Genomic DNA, 12325 nt, shown 5'->3' on the forward strand with positions numbered 1-12325 from the left:
TGCACAATGCTCGGCAGAACAGTAGCAAAAACAAGCCCTGTTCCTCCCTCCCACCAACAATCACAGTTCTTTTACTCCAGTACAGGCCTCTGGACTCCATTCTTTATCTTGAAGAATTACCTTCCATTAAAAAAGGGCTTGCATTAAGTGGACATTGATTCTGAACATCTCAAAGACCAATGTGTAGTAGTGGGAAATCCAGCAGTCAATGCACAGAACAGGAACAATTGGATAAACAGCCACACAACACATTGGGGCACCACAGTAGCACAGCTATTACAGCTGGAGGTGAAGTTCAGTGTTCAATTCCAACGCTGTCTGTAAGGAGTTTGTACGTTCTCCCTGTGTCCTCTGCTTTCCTACCACAGTCCAAAGATGCGCAGATTTAGAAGGTTAGCTACTGTAAATTATCCTGTGATTAGGCTAGGGTTAAATAGGTGGGTTGCTGGTTGAACGTGTTCAGCACCATCTTTAAAATAAAATACTGAACGGTGGACTACCATAAAACCCGCCACGCCGCGGTCTATTTGAGGGATTCTGCACCTCATTTGCCTACCTGCACAGTACACTGTAACACTACATTTTGTTATGTGTTTGTCTAGGTGTATTGATGAAGTGGACTGCCTGGATGGCCTGCAATAGCTTTTCGTTGTATCTCGGTACATGTTAACAATAATAAACTAATGTGGTCTAAACAGTTCTGTCACCGTCTCCGCTCCCAGTGCACTGCCAGGTGTCGTGACTGGACCCGAGTATCCCACAACCCAGTGGTATCAGGGTGGACCGTTCCCACTGCATGTCAAGTCGAGTCGAATTACTATCCCATGCACAAGTACAATGAAGAACTCCCAACCACCAAGTTCAGAACGAACACACACACAGAATTGAAATTACACAAGGTAGCGAAGAGATCAAACGCCGAACGAGACCCGAGCACAGCAGCAGGCAACACCCCAACGGCCCGAAGGGTCTGCGGATGGAGGACCGGACGGCGACGGCAGTGAGCAAGCTGTACCTGGTGTCTGGGCCCTCCGGCGGCGCGGTCCCGTCCACCGGGCCTTGCAGCTGCACCGAGTGTCGCTTGGCTCCGGGCTCGGGCGCTCCGTTGCAGCTCCGGGCTCTGAACAGTTTGGTGAGGCGGCTCCTCAGCGAGGTCTTGCGCGAGCGGCCGGCCGGTGGGTCTTCGGTCTGGTGTGGGCTGGCGGAGGAGGGTGAAGGCGGGCCGAGCTGCGGCTCCCGGTGAAGCAGGCAGGCGGCGGGTGGTTCCTCGCCCAGGCTCCGGCACAGGATGCGCAGGGGACAGTCAGCTCCGGGCCCAGCCTCGGCCTCCAGTTCGGTACCGGCTTCGTCCATCGCGCCCAGCACCAACACCGCATCGCTGGTCTCCTCGGCGGGAGGCCGGGGCGCCGCCGAACCCTCGCCTCCCGGCTCGGCGGGGCACTCCTCCCGGCCTGGCCCGACCGTGAAGTCGCCAAAGTCCCGAGCCAGGTCGGAAACCCGTTCGTCGCGCCGGCTGCGGGCCCGGCCAGAGCAGCGGCGGTGGCGCGGGCAGAGACGGGGCGAGGTCGCCCGCTTGGGCCGCTCCACCCCGCCGCCGCCTGTCGCCCGGGCAACAGCGGGCGGCTCTGGTTCCAGCTCCAGCTCCGGCTCGCCGAAAACCATCAGCTGTGGCCGCGAGCCCTTGGCGGCGGGCAGTTCCAGGTGCCGCAGCCCGCAGGCGGCATCCTGCAGCAACCTGGTCGGCCGCCGGCTCGCATCGAAGGACAACGGCTTTAGCCCCAGTCCCGAGCCCACAGCCACCGCCGCCTCTCCCTCCTGGAGCTCCGGTGCCACAACGTGCAGCAGCACGAAGCTAGCCGAAGCCTGCGGGTTCATCCCCGTCGAACTGCCGCACACTGCCCGCTCTTCCTCCGTGTGTGTGTGTGTCTCTCTCTGTCTGTCGCTGTGTCTCTGTGTGTGAGTGAGTGTTACTGCTGCCTGATTATTGTATTAACTATTTATCCACCTCCGCCAGCCCTTTCCATCCTTGTCTGCCGCCTCTGCCCGCGTCCCGGGACCGAGCAATACACGCGCAAAAACAAAACCTTCATCAAATACCCTAGCAGGTTATGTATATACATGCGTGTGTTTTAAAACCACACCTACTTCCGCAAATTCAATGCAATCTCCACCTCCCAACACCCCCTCCCCACTGTCACTGAGCTGACGTCCTGTAGGTTAGAAAGCCGGGTGAGATGAAACCAAATTCCCAGCAAATTGCACTCTCCTGAAATAAAACAAGCCGATTTAGCGAAATAAAAAAATCCTTATGCAGGCATATTGAATAAAACGCGTGCTCTAAGGTGACCCTCATCTCCCTCAACCCCACGCGAAATGAATTTCCGGCCCGAGATAGGAAGGTTATATTTTTTAACACGAGAAAGTCTGCAGATGCTGAAAATCCAAAGCAACACACACAAAATGCTGGAGCAACTCAACGGGCCAGGCAGCATCTATTGAAACGAGAATAGTGGACTGTGCTGCATTTTGCCTAAAGACGCGGCTATAGTTTCAATAGAATTGATAACCCTTAAAATATTCAGCTAATTGTTATGAACGAGAGCTGCAACGTCTGCAGCAAGTCCTGGATGTTATATGTAAATAGCTATACTTTTTTAATAGGCTCTTGTGCAAAATTTTATCACTTATTTGCTGTGGCCAGTTTAACTAATTGTTGGGAATATGGGAGGGGGGAACCGGTGCTCATAGAAACATAGAATAGTACAGCACATTACAGGCCCTTCGGCCCACAATGTTGTGCCGACCCTCAAACCCTGCCTCCCATATAACCTCCCACCTTAAATTCCTCCATATACCTGTCTAGTAGTCTCTTAAACTTCACTAGTGTATCTGCCTCCACCACTGACTCAGGCAGTGCATTCCATGCACCAACCACTCTCTGAGTGAAAAACCTTCCTCTAATATCCCCCTTGAACTTCCCTCCCCTTACCTTAAAGCCATGTCCTCTTGTACTGAGTAGTGGTGCCCTGGGGAAGAGGCGCTGGCTATTCACTCTGTCTATTCCTCTTAATATCTTGTACACAAGCCTCTTATAAGCAAGCCTCTCTGGAGTCTGTGTTTGAATAAAGCCGATCTAATGGCTTGTGGGACCTGTTAAAATGGCTTCAAAATCCTATATTTACCTGTAGTGAAGGACTGGGGAATAAAACTGAAACAAAGTTATCTGCTTTCTTCCTGATGGCTGTTGTTAGGGAGTACTGCAGCACAGCGTTCTCTATTGACATTGGAATTATAGCACATTCTGAGACTACCGCCAGCTCCTCTCTGCAGGTATGTAACATTAAACTTACATTTTTAAAGCACCTTTATGTGATAAAGATACAATTGTTCTGCCAAATAAAGTTTGATACTTCCCTCATGAGAAGACTATGAAAGGTTTGGGCATTGAAGTAGATTGCCAGAAATGTCTTTTTTAAAAGGGAGAGATTAGGGAGAAAATTGTAGAGCTAAGAACCTCTTGATTCTATGACTGAAAACCAGAGTACATAGGTTTAAAGTGAGGAGTAAGGAGCTTGGAGAAGATCCTAGAGCAGTTTGATTCTGGGATGATCCAGGAGATGGAATTGGAAAAAATACAGAAGTCTTTCACGTTCATAGAACAGGAGATTTTTTTAAAAATTGAAAATCAGAATTTTAAAATTCAAGACGTGTCCCCTCAAGGTCAGTGAGAACAGAGATAATGCTTAACAGGACAATGCTGGGGTGGAGATATGTCTCTACCAAAGGAGGTGTAAGGTGCCCCTTCCCTCCACTAGCCTGCAGATCACCCTTGGGCAAGGTGTGGCACCTGCTTAGCCCCCCACCCCCCAGATCAGGCCGATGCAGACCACAAGTCCTGGTTATGTGACACCTGACACCAGGCAGACAATCTCTGAAGAGTATTGATAATGGCTGGGGGTCAGCCATCTTGTAAAGACACTGCCCAGAAGAAGGCAATGGCAAACCACTTCTGTAGAAAAATTTGCCAAGAACAATCATGGTCAAAGACATGATCGGCCATGTCATGCGACACAGCACATAATGATGGTGATGTGTGTTCATGGACCATTTAGAAATCTGATGGCAGAGGGGAAGAAGCTGTTCCTGAATCATTGAGTGTGTGCCTTCAGGCTCCTGTACCTCCTTCCTGATGGCAGAGGGGAAGAAGCTGTTCCTGAATCGTTGAGTGTGTGTCTTCAGGATCCTGTACCTCCTCCCTGATGGCAGAGGGGAAGAAGCTGTTCCTGAATCGTTGAGTGTGCGTCTTCAGGCTCCTGTACCTCCTTCCTGATGACAGAGGGGAAGAAGCTGTTCCTGAATCGTTGAGTGTGTGTCTTCAGGCTCCTGTACCTCCTCCCTGATGGCAGAGGGGAAGAAGCTGTTCCTGAATTGTTCAGTGTGTGTCTTCAGGCTCCTGTACCTCCTCCCTGATGGCAGAGGGGAAGAAGCTGTTCCTGAATTGTTCAGTGTGTGTCTTCAGGCTCCTGTACCTCCTCCCCGATGGTAGCAATGAGAAGAAAGTGTGCCCTGGGTGCTGAGGGTCCTTAATGATAGATAATTAACTATCATCATCTTCTTGGGGTTTTAGCTCCCACTGGAGCTTGTAAAGACACTGCCCAGAAGAAGGCAATGGCAAACCACTTCTGTAGAAAAATTTGCCAAGAACAATCATGGTCAAAGACATGATCGGCCATGTCATCGATGGACATCGATGCTGCCTGGCCTGCTGCATTCCACCAGCATTTTGTGTGTGTTGCTTGGACATTGATGACCACCTATTTCCATTGTCCAAAGTTAATGTGTATGATTGGAGTTCATCAATGTCTCTATAATCCATTGTATCCATGGTACAGGGGATTGGCCTATTGGCGTATAGAGTCCTGCTGGCCAGCCTTACCCATTTCCACCTGTCACGATGGGGTCTAGGTTTAGACTTGGAGAGACAGACAATTAATGATAGCCTGCACAAATTGTATATGAGTTATATGTACTGTGAGGTCCCCAACCTTTTTTATGCACTGGCATCTCAGGTTGGGAACCCCTGGAATATCATTTTGTTTGGTAGTATACATGTGTACGGTTGAATGACAATGAATTTGAAATTGTTTGCCACGTCACAGCAGGTGTCTCCTTGGAACATCTAGAGGAAAAATGTGAGAGGAAAATATAGAGCCAGTGTTTCAGTTAAAAATATTTTGATGGCTGTACGGGTTTCAGGTGAGATAAAAATAGATGTGCAAAAACATGTGAGCAGCCAGTGAACTCATATCTTCAAATCCTCAATGAAAGTATCTTATCCTCACTGTCCAAGTACATACTTGTGGATAAGGCAAGTGAATTAAAATAATAGCTGATAAAAGAACATTTTACAAATTATCTGTACAAAAGGCCGTCTGCCCACACACGGCCCATATCCCTCCGTTCACTGCAATATTCTACTCTAAGAGCCTCTTAAACATCGCGAAAACATCCGCCTCAACCACCATCCTTGGCAACACATTTCAGACACCCACCATTCTCTGTGTGTAAAAATGACCCTATACCTCCTCTGAACTCTTCTCTCTCACCTTAAATGCATGCCTGCTAGTATTCGTCATTTTGATTCTAAGAAAAAGCTGTCTATCTATGCCTCTCATAATTTGATAACCTTCTATCAGTTCTCACCAACTTGGGGAGCATAGACTTTTTTGTAATTTATTTTTTATTAGCATAGACATTTCTAATATTATTATGCTGCCCTGAAAAATTGAACATGAATTTCTGTAAGTCTGTTGCCTGAAAATGCAGACTGTATAAGCATAAATTGCCATACGAAAAACTGGAGAAATTCCCATAAGAACAGTGCAGAGGAAATGTCCTATGAAATGTCCAATGTAATGTCCTATGCACAGGAAATTATGTCTCAATCAATACTCGATCCCAGAGGCCAAAATTCGACAACTCAGTGCAGGTTCTTCAAATCGTGTGTGTGTATGTGTGTTAGCATATCAACCCTACTGGGGCATATCCCACCAACAGCAGCTCTCTAGAGTCCTCTGTCCTGGGGCAGTCTTTCAAATTGTCCCCAGGTGTAGCCCATTTTCAAAGATCTTTCCTCTCCCACGGATTAGCTCTGTGCAGGTTAAATCATATTAAATCATAGGATCGTACTTTAGGATAGAAAAGTAAGTCTCTGAAACAAACCATTTTGATGGTCTCTTTTTTTGTACTAATTATATTCTTGTTGTGTCTCTGATGCTCTGTGCCTGCGATGTTGCTGCAGGTTTTTCATTGCACCTGTGCATACACGTACTTGTGCATATTGACTGTAAACCTGACTTCAACTTTTGTTTTACCTGCACCACCTTGAGATCAATGGCTTGCTTCACAGGGAAATTATTCATTGCTTTGGAGTCGAGCTGAATTCTCAATGGTTGTTCCTTGCACCAATACCTTCACAAAGCTACTGTTAGTAGGTATTTTATTTTCAGAATTAACTTTGCCACCTGGTTCATTCTGGTTAATATGGGATGGCATGGCAACGTAGCAGTGATGGTATTCCATCACCGGCATCCCAGGTTCAATTCTGCAATTGTCTATAAGGAGATTTTACGTTCTTCCAGTGACCGCATGGCTTTCCTCTGGGTACTCCGGTTTCATCCCACATTCCAAAGATGTACACGTTAGGGTTAGTAAGTTGTGGGTATGTTGCTGCCAGAAGCATAGTGACACTTGCATGCTGCCCCCAGCACATCCTCGGACTGCGTTGGTTGTTGACACAAGGAACACATTTCACTGTATGTTTCCATAGACACTGGGGCAGAATTAGGCCATTCAGTCCATTGAGTCTGCTCCGACATTCCATCATGGCTAATCCATTTCCCTCTCAACCCCATTCTCCTGCCTTCTCCCAATAACCTTTCGCGTCCTGACTAATCAAGAAACTATCAACCTCTGCCTTAAATAAACCCAGTTACCTTGCTTCCACAGCCACCTGTGGCAACAGGTTCCACAGATTCACTACTCTCTGGCTAAAGAAATTCCTTCTCCTCTCTGTTCAAAATGGATGTCCCTTTATTATGAGGGTGTGTTCCCTGGTCCTAGGCTCCCCCACCAAAGGAAACATCCTCTTCAAATCCACTCTATCCAGGCCTTTCAACATTTGATAGGTTTCAATGAGATTCCCCTCATTCTTCTAAATTCCAGTGAGAAAAGGCCCAGAAGCATCAATCGCTCCTCATACAATAAGCCTTTCAATCCTGGAATTATTCTTGTGAAGCTCCTCTGAGCCCCCTTCAATGTCAGCATGTCCTTTCTTAAATAAGGGGCCACAAACTGCTCACAATACTTCAAGTTAGGCCACACCAGTGCCTTATAAAGCCTCAATATTACATTCTTGCTTTTATATTCTAGTCCTCTCAAAATGAATACTAGCATTGCATTTGCCTTCCTCGCTGACTCAACCTGCAAGTTAACCTTTGGGAATCCTGCACGAGGAATCCCCAAGTCCCTTTGCACCTCAAATTTTTGAATTTTCTGCCCATTTAGAAAATAGTCTATGCTTTTATTCCTTCTACCAAAGTGCATGACCATATTCTCCTTACACTGTATTGCATCTGCCACTTCTTCGCCTATTCTCCTATCTGTCTAAGTCCTTCTGCAGACTCCGTGCTTTCTCAATACTGTCTGCCCCTCCACTAAGCTTCATATCATTTCAATGTACCTATGACAAATAAAGCTAAGCTTCTTGCATCTTCTGGTACATTATTCTCAATGCCTTGAATCTGAACTTTTTCTGTTCCTACGTGGGCTTCCTTTCATTATTCACTTTGTGGAAATGATATTCCAATCCATATAATTTTTTCCCATTGTTCCTGGGCTGAATGTCCAGATTCTGTGACAAATTTCACAACATATGCCGCTGATGTTAAACCTCATTCTGATTCCAAACTCACAAGCCTCTCTACCATGACAAGGTGATGAACCTTGGAGAAGATGTAAATATACAGTATATGGCAGATAAAGTTGATCCTTGTCTGTTAACAGTTTTACCTTCTTTAAGAAAACACCAAGACATGCTCCCTACTTCTGGTGTGACACACATGAAATGCTGAAGGAACTCAGCAGGTCAGGCAGCTTCTGCCCACTTCCTTTCCAGTCCTGATGAAGGGTTTCGGCCCAAATCCTAAACTATTTGTTCATTTCTATAGATGCTGCCTGACCTGCTGAGTTCCCCCAGCATTTTGTGTGTGTTGCTCTGGATTTCCAGCATTTGCAGATTTCTTGTGTTTAAGATCCCTGCTTCTGATTGTGGATAATAGTGAACTGTTTCATTTCTAGGCAGGAGTGATGCACTTGTGATACATCCAGTGCATTCTCCTGTGCACATTTGAGGGCTTTATGATATAGACAATAGACAATAGACAGTAGGTGCAGAAGTAGACCATTCGGCCCCTCGAGTCTGCACCGCCATTCTGAGATCATGGCTGATCATTCACTATCAATACCCAGTCCCTGCCTTGTCCCCATATCCCTTGATTCCCCTATCCATCAGATATCTATCCAGCTCCTTCTTGAAAGCATCCAGAGAATTGGCCTCCACCGTCTTCCGAGGCAGTGCATTCCACACCTCCACAACTCTCTGGGAGAAGAAGCTCTTCCTCAACTTTGTTTTAAATAACTGACCTCTTATTCTCAATCCATGCCCTCTGGTACTGGACTCTCCCAACATCTGGAACATATTTCCTGCCTCAATCCTATCAAATCCTTTAATTATCTTAAACGTTTCAATCAGATCCCCTCTCAATCTCCTCAATTCCAGCGTGTACAAGCCCAATCTCTCCGATTTCTCTGCGTAAGACAGCCCTGCCATCCCAGGAATCAACCTAGTGAATCTATGCTGCACTTCCTCAATTGCCAGAATGTCCTTCCTTAAACCTGGAGACCAAAACTGTACACAATATTCCAGGTGTGGTCTCACCAGGGTCCTGTACAAATGCAAAAGAACATCCTTGCTCTTGTATTCAATTCCCCTTGTAATAAAGGCCAACATTCCATTTGCCCTCTTCACTGCCTGTTGCACTTGCTCATTCACCTTCATTGACTGGTGAACTAGGACTCCTAGGTCTCTTTGCATTTCTCCCTTACCTAACTCGACACCGTTCAGACAATACTCTGCCCTCTTGTTCCAGCTTCCAAAGTGGATAACTTCACATTTATTCACATTGAATGACATCTGCCAAGTATCTGCCCACTCACTCAGCCTATCCAAGTCTCTCCATGGTACAATTGTACAATATGGTACAATTCTCTCCACTTGTGATTAGTGGCATGGAATACATCTTTACTTTTATCTTAAACAGGAGAAATTCTGCAGACGCTGGAAATCCAAAGCAACACACATAAAATATTGGAGGAACTCGGCAGGTCAGGCAGCATCTATGGAAATGGATCAGCCATGATTGAATGGCGGAGGAGACTCAATGGGCCAATCCCTATTCTGCTCCTATACCTTATGCTCTTATGGTCTAAACAGTCAATGTTTTGGGCTGAGACCCTTCTTCAGGACTGGAAAAGAAGGGGAAAGACAGCAGAATAAAAAGGTTGTGGGAGGAGAAGCAGAATAGCTAGAAAGTGACAGGTGAAGTCAGGTGGGTGGAAAAGTAAAGGGTTGCAGAGGAAGGAATCTGATAGGAGAATTGGGGGACTGGTTCGTCAATCACCTCTACTCCATCAGCCAAAAGCGGAACTTTCCGGTGGACATTGTAATTCTGATTCCCATTCCCATTCCAACATGGCTTCATCTTGTGCTACATTGAGGCCACACTCAAGGGTGGGGGAGCAACATCTCATATTCCGTGGGTAGCCTCCAACCTGATGGCATGAATATCAATTTCTCCTTCTTGTAAAAATTAATTTCCCTCCCTCTCCGCTCTTCTTTTTCCCACTCTGGCCTCTTAGCTCCTCTCACCTGCCTGTCACCTGACCGGCACCCCTCCTCCTTCCCTTTCTCCCACGGTCCACTCTCCTCTCCTATCAGATTCCTTCCTCTCCAGCCCTTTACCTCTCCCACCCATCACCTCCCCCGGTGTCCCTCCTCCTTCCCTTTCTCCCACGGTCCACTCTCCTCTCCTATCAGATTCCTTCCTCTCCAGTCCTTTACCTCTCCCACCCATCTCCTCCCCCTGGTGTCCCTCCTCCTTCCCTTTCTCCCACAGTCCACTCTCCTCTCCTGTCAGATTCCTTCCTCTCCAGCCCTTTACCTTTCCCTCCCATCACCTCCCCCTGGTGTCCCTCCTCCTTCCCTTTCTCCCACGGTCCACTCTCCTCTCCTATCAGATTCCTTCCTCTCCAGCCCTTTACCTTTCCCACCCATCACCTCCCCCGGTGTCCCTCCTCCTTCCCTTTCTCCCACGGTCCACTCTCCTCTCCTCTCAGATTCCTTTCTCTCCAGCCCTTTACCTTCCCCACCCATCACCTCCCCCGGTGTCCCTCCTCCTTCCCTTTCCCCCACGGTCCACTCTCCTCTCCTATCAGATTCCTTTCTCTCCAGCCCTTTACCTTCCCCACCCATCACCTCCCCCGGTGTCCCTCCTCCTTCCCTTTCCCCCACGATCCACTCTCCTCTCCTATCAGATTCCTTTCTCTCCAGCCCTTTACCTTTCCCACCCACCTGGCTTCACCTTTCACCTTCCAGCTATTCTCATACCCCCCCCCCACCCACTTTTTTTATTCTGTCATCTTCCCCCTTCTTTTCCAGTCCTTATGAAGGGTCTTGGCCCAAAACATTCACAGTTTGTTCATCTCCATCAATGCTGCCAGACCTGCTGAGTTCCTCCAGCATTTTGTGTGTGTTATTTCACTTTAATCTGTAATAGCTTATCTACTAAAAGACAGTCTGAAGTTTTGCTTCCACTATCTCCATCATTTAGATTAATTACTTGACTGGAAATTCAGTTGCAGGGGCTGCTTTATGCACAATAGCAATTGAATCACACAGATCACTGACTCCTGGTGCACATCCAATGGGGAGGGATCACATCCAGCACTGTGTCTAAATCCCATAGTTTCATAAACCCAGCATTTCTGACACTAAGCCTCAGTACATACCTCTCTCTAAGATACTGGAAAATCATTGTTAATTCAAAGTAACAAGAGTACTTCATGCAATTACAGAGAGACTTGGAATGTCGAGATACCATTATTCTTATTCTGGTTCTCTTCAGAGTGAAAGACGGTGTCTCTGACACGTTCCACACAAGGTAATGTTGCAACAGTACAAACAACAGTCGGTCACAGAATGCAATTCTTAAAGTGGTATCAACCAATATTACACACACTCATAGGCCACTGTATTAGGTACACCTGCTCATTAATGCAAATATCTAATCAGCCAATCATGTGGCAGCAACTCAATGCATTAAATCATGCAGACTTGGTCAAGAGGTTCAGTTGTTGTTGAAACCAAACATCAGAATGGGGGAAGGAATGTGATCTAAATGGATTGATTATTGGTGTCAGTCAGGGTGGTTTGAGTATCTCAGAAACTGTTGTTCTTCTAGGATTTTCACACACAATAGTCTCTAGAGTTTACAGAGAATGGTGCGGAAAAACAAGAAAAACCGCCCATGTGAGCATCAGCGCTGTGGGCAAAAATGCCTTGTTAATGAGAGAGTCAGAGGAGAACGGTCAGACTGGTTCAAGCTGACAGGAAGGCGACAGTCACTCAAATAACCACAGGTCACAACAATGACGTGCAGGAGCGCCTCTGATCACACAACATGTCGAATCATGAAGTGGATGGGCTACAGCAGCAGAAGACCACAAACATAGACTCAGTGGCCACTTTATGAGGTACAGGAGGAGTGAGTGTGTGATAAATACTACACTTGTTATTTACTCTCAGATGTGCAATATACATTCTTGAGGGTGCACTCGGTGTGTGAGATGACTTATCCTCTGGGAACACTGCTCACTATTTTATATTCATGACAGGAAATCCTTGCTTCAACATCCAGCTTTCAACATTAAAACATATTATAATTTTTCCAGTAGCTTGTAGTTAAAACCTGCCTAATTAGAATGGGCATCATTGTTCGCCTTTTTCTCATGTTGTTTAATCAATGTGGTAACAAATTTTTTCTTCATGTTTTATCCGTACTGTATATCCCCTGAAAGTTTTTGTCTAACACATTCTGAGAACCAAATAATATTAAACACATAGTATATTCTCAAAAGAATTTTCAATTGGCTTTCAAAAGTTGATTTCAACTTTACTAATGTACTTTTATTATCAAAGTAACTATAT

General features: G+C 46.5%; 1 protein-coding gene across 2 annotated transcripts in view; it reads right to left on the bottom strand.

Moving 5' to 3' along the window:
• Positions 1 to 2613, bottom strand: part of socs7 (suppressor of cytokine signaling 7) — a 190445-nt gene extending 187832 nt beyond the window's left edge. The window contains exon 1 of one of the 2 annotated variants that reach the window (XM_059956711.1): positions 1016 to 2613. In XM_059956711.1, coding sequence (XP_059812694.1) covers positions 1016 to 1875 — 860 coding nt within the window. In that variant the 5' untranslated portion in view covers positions 1876 to 2613. The remainder of the gene's footprint in view (positions 1 to 1015) is intronic. The other variant, XM_059956710.1, reaches the window with a different exon arrangement.
• Between the last annotated feature and the right edge of the window lie 9712 nt (positions 2614 to 12325).

This window comes from Hypanus sabinus, chromosome X1 (assembly GCF_030144855.1).
Source record: "Hypanus sabinus isolate sHypSab1 chromosome X1, sHypSab1.hap1, whole genome shotgun sequence".
In the NCBI taxonomy this organism is placed as follows: Eukaryota; Metazoa; Chordata; class Chondrichthyes; order Myliobatiformes; family Dasyatidae; genus Hypanus; species Hypanus sabinus.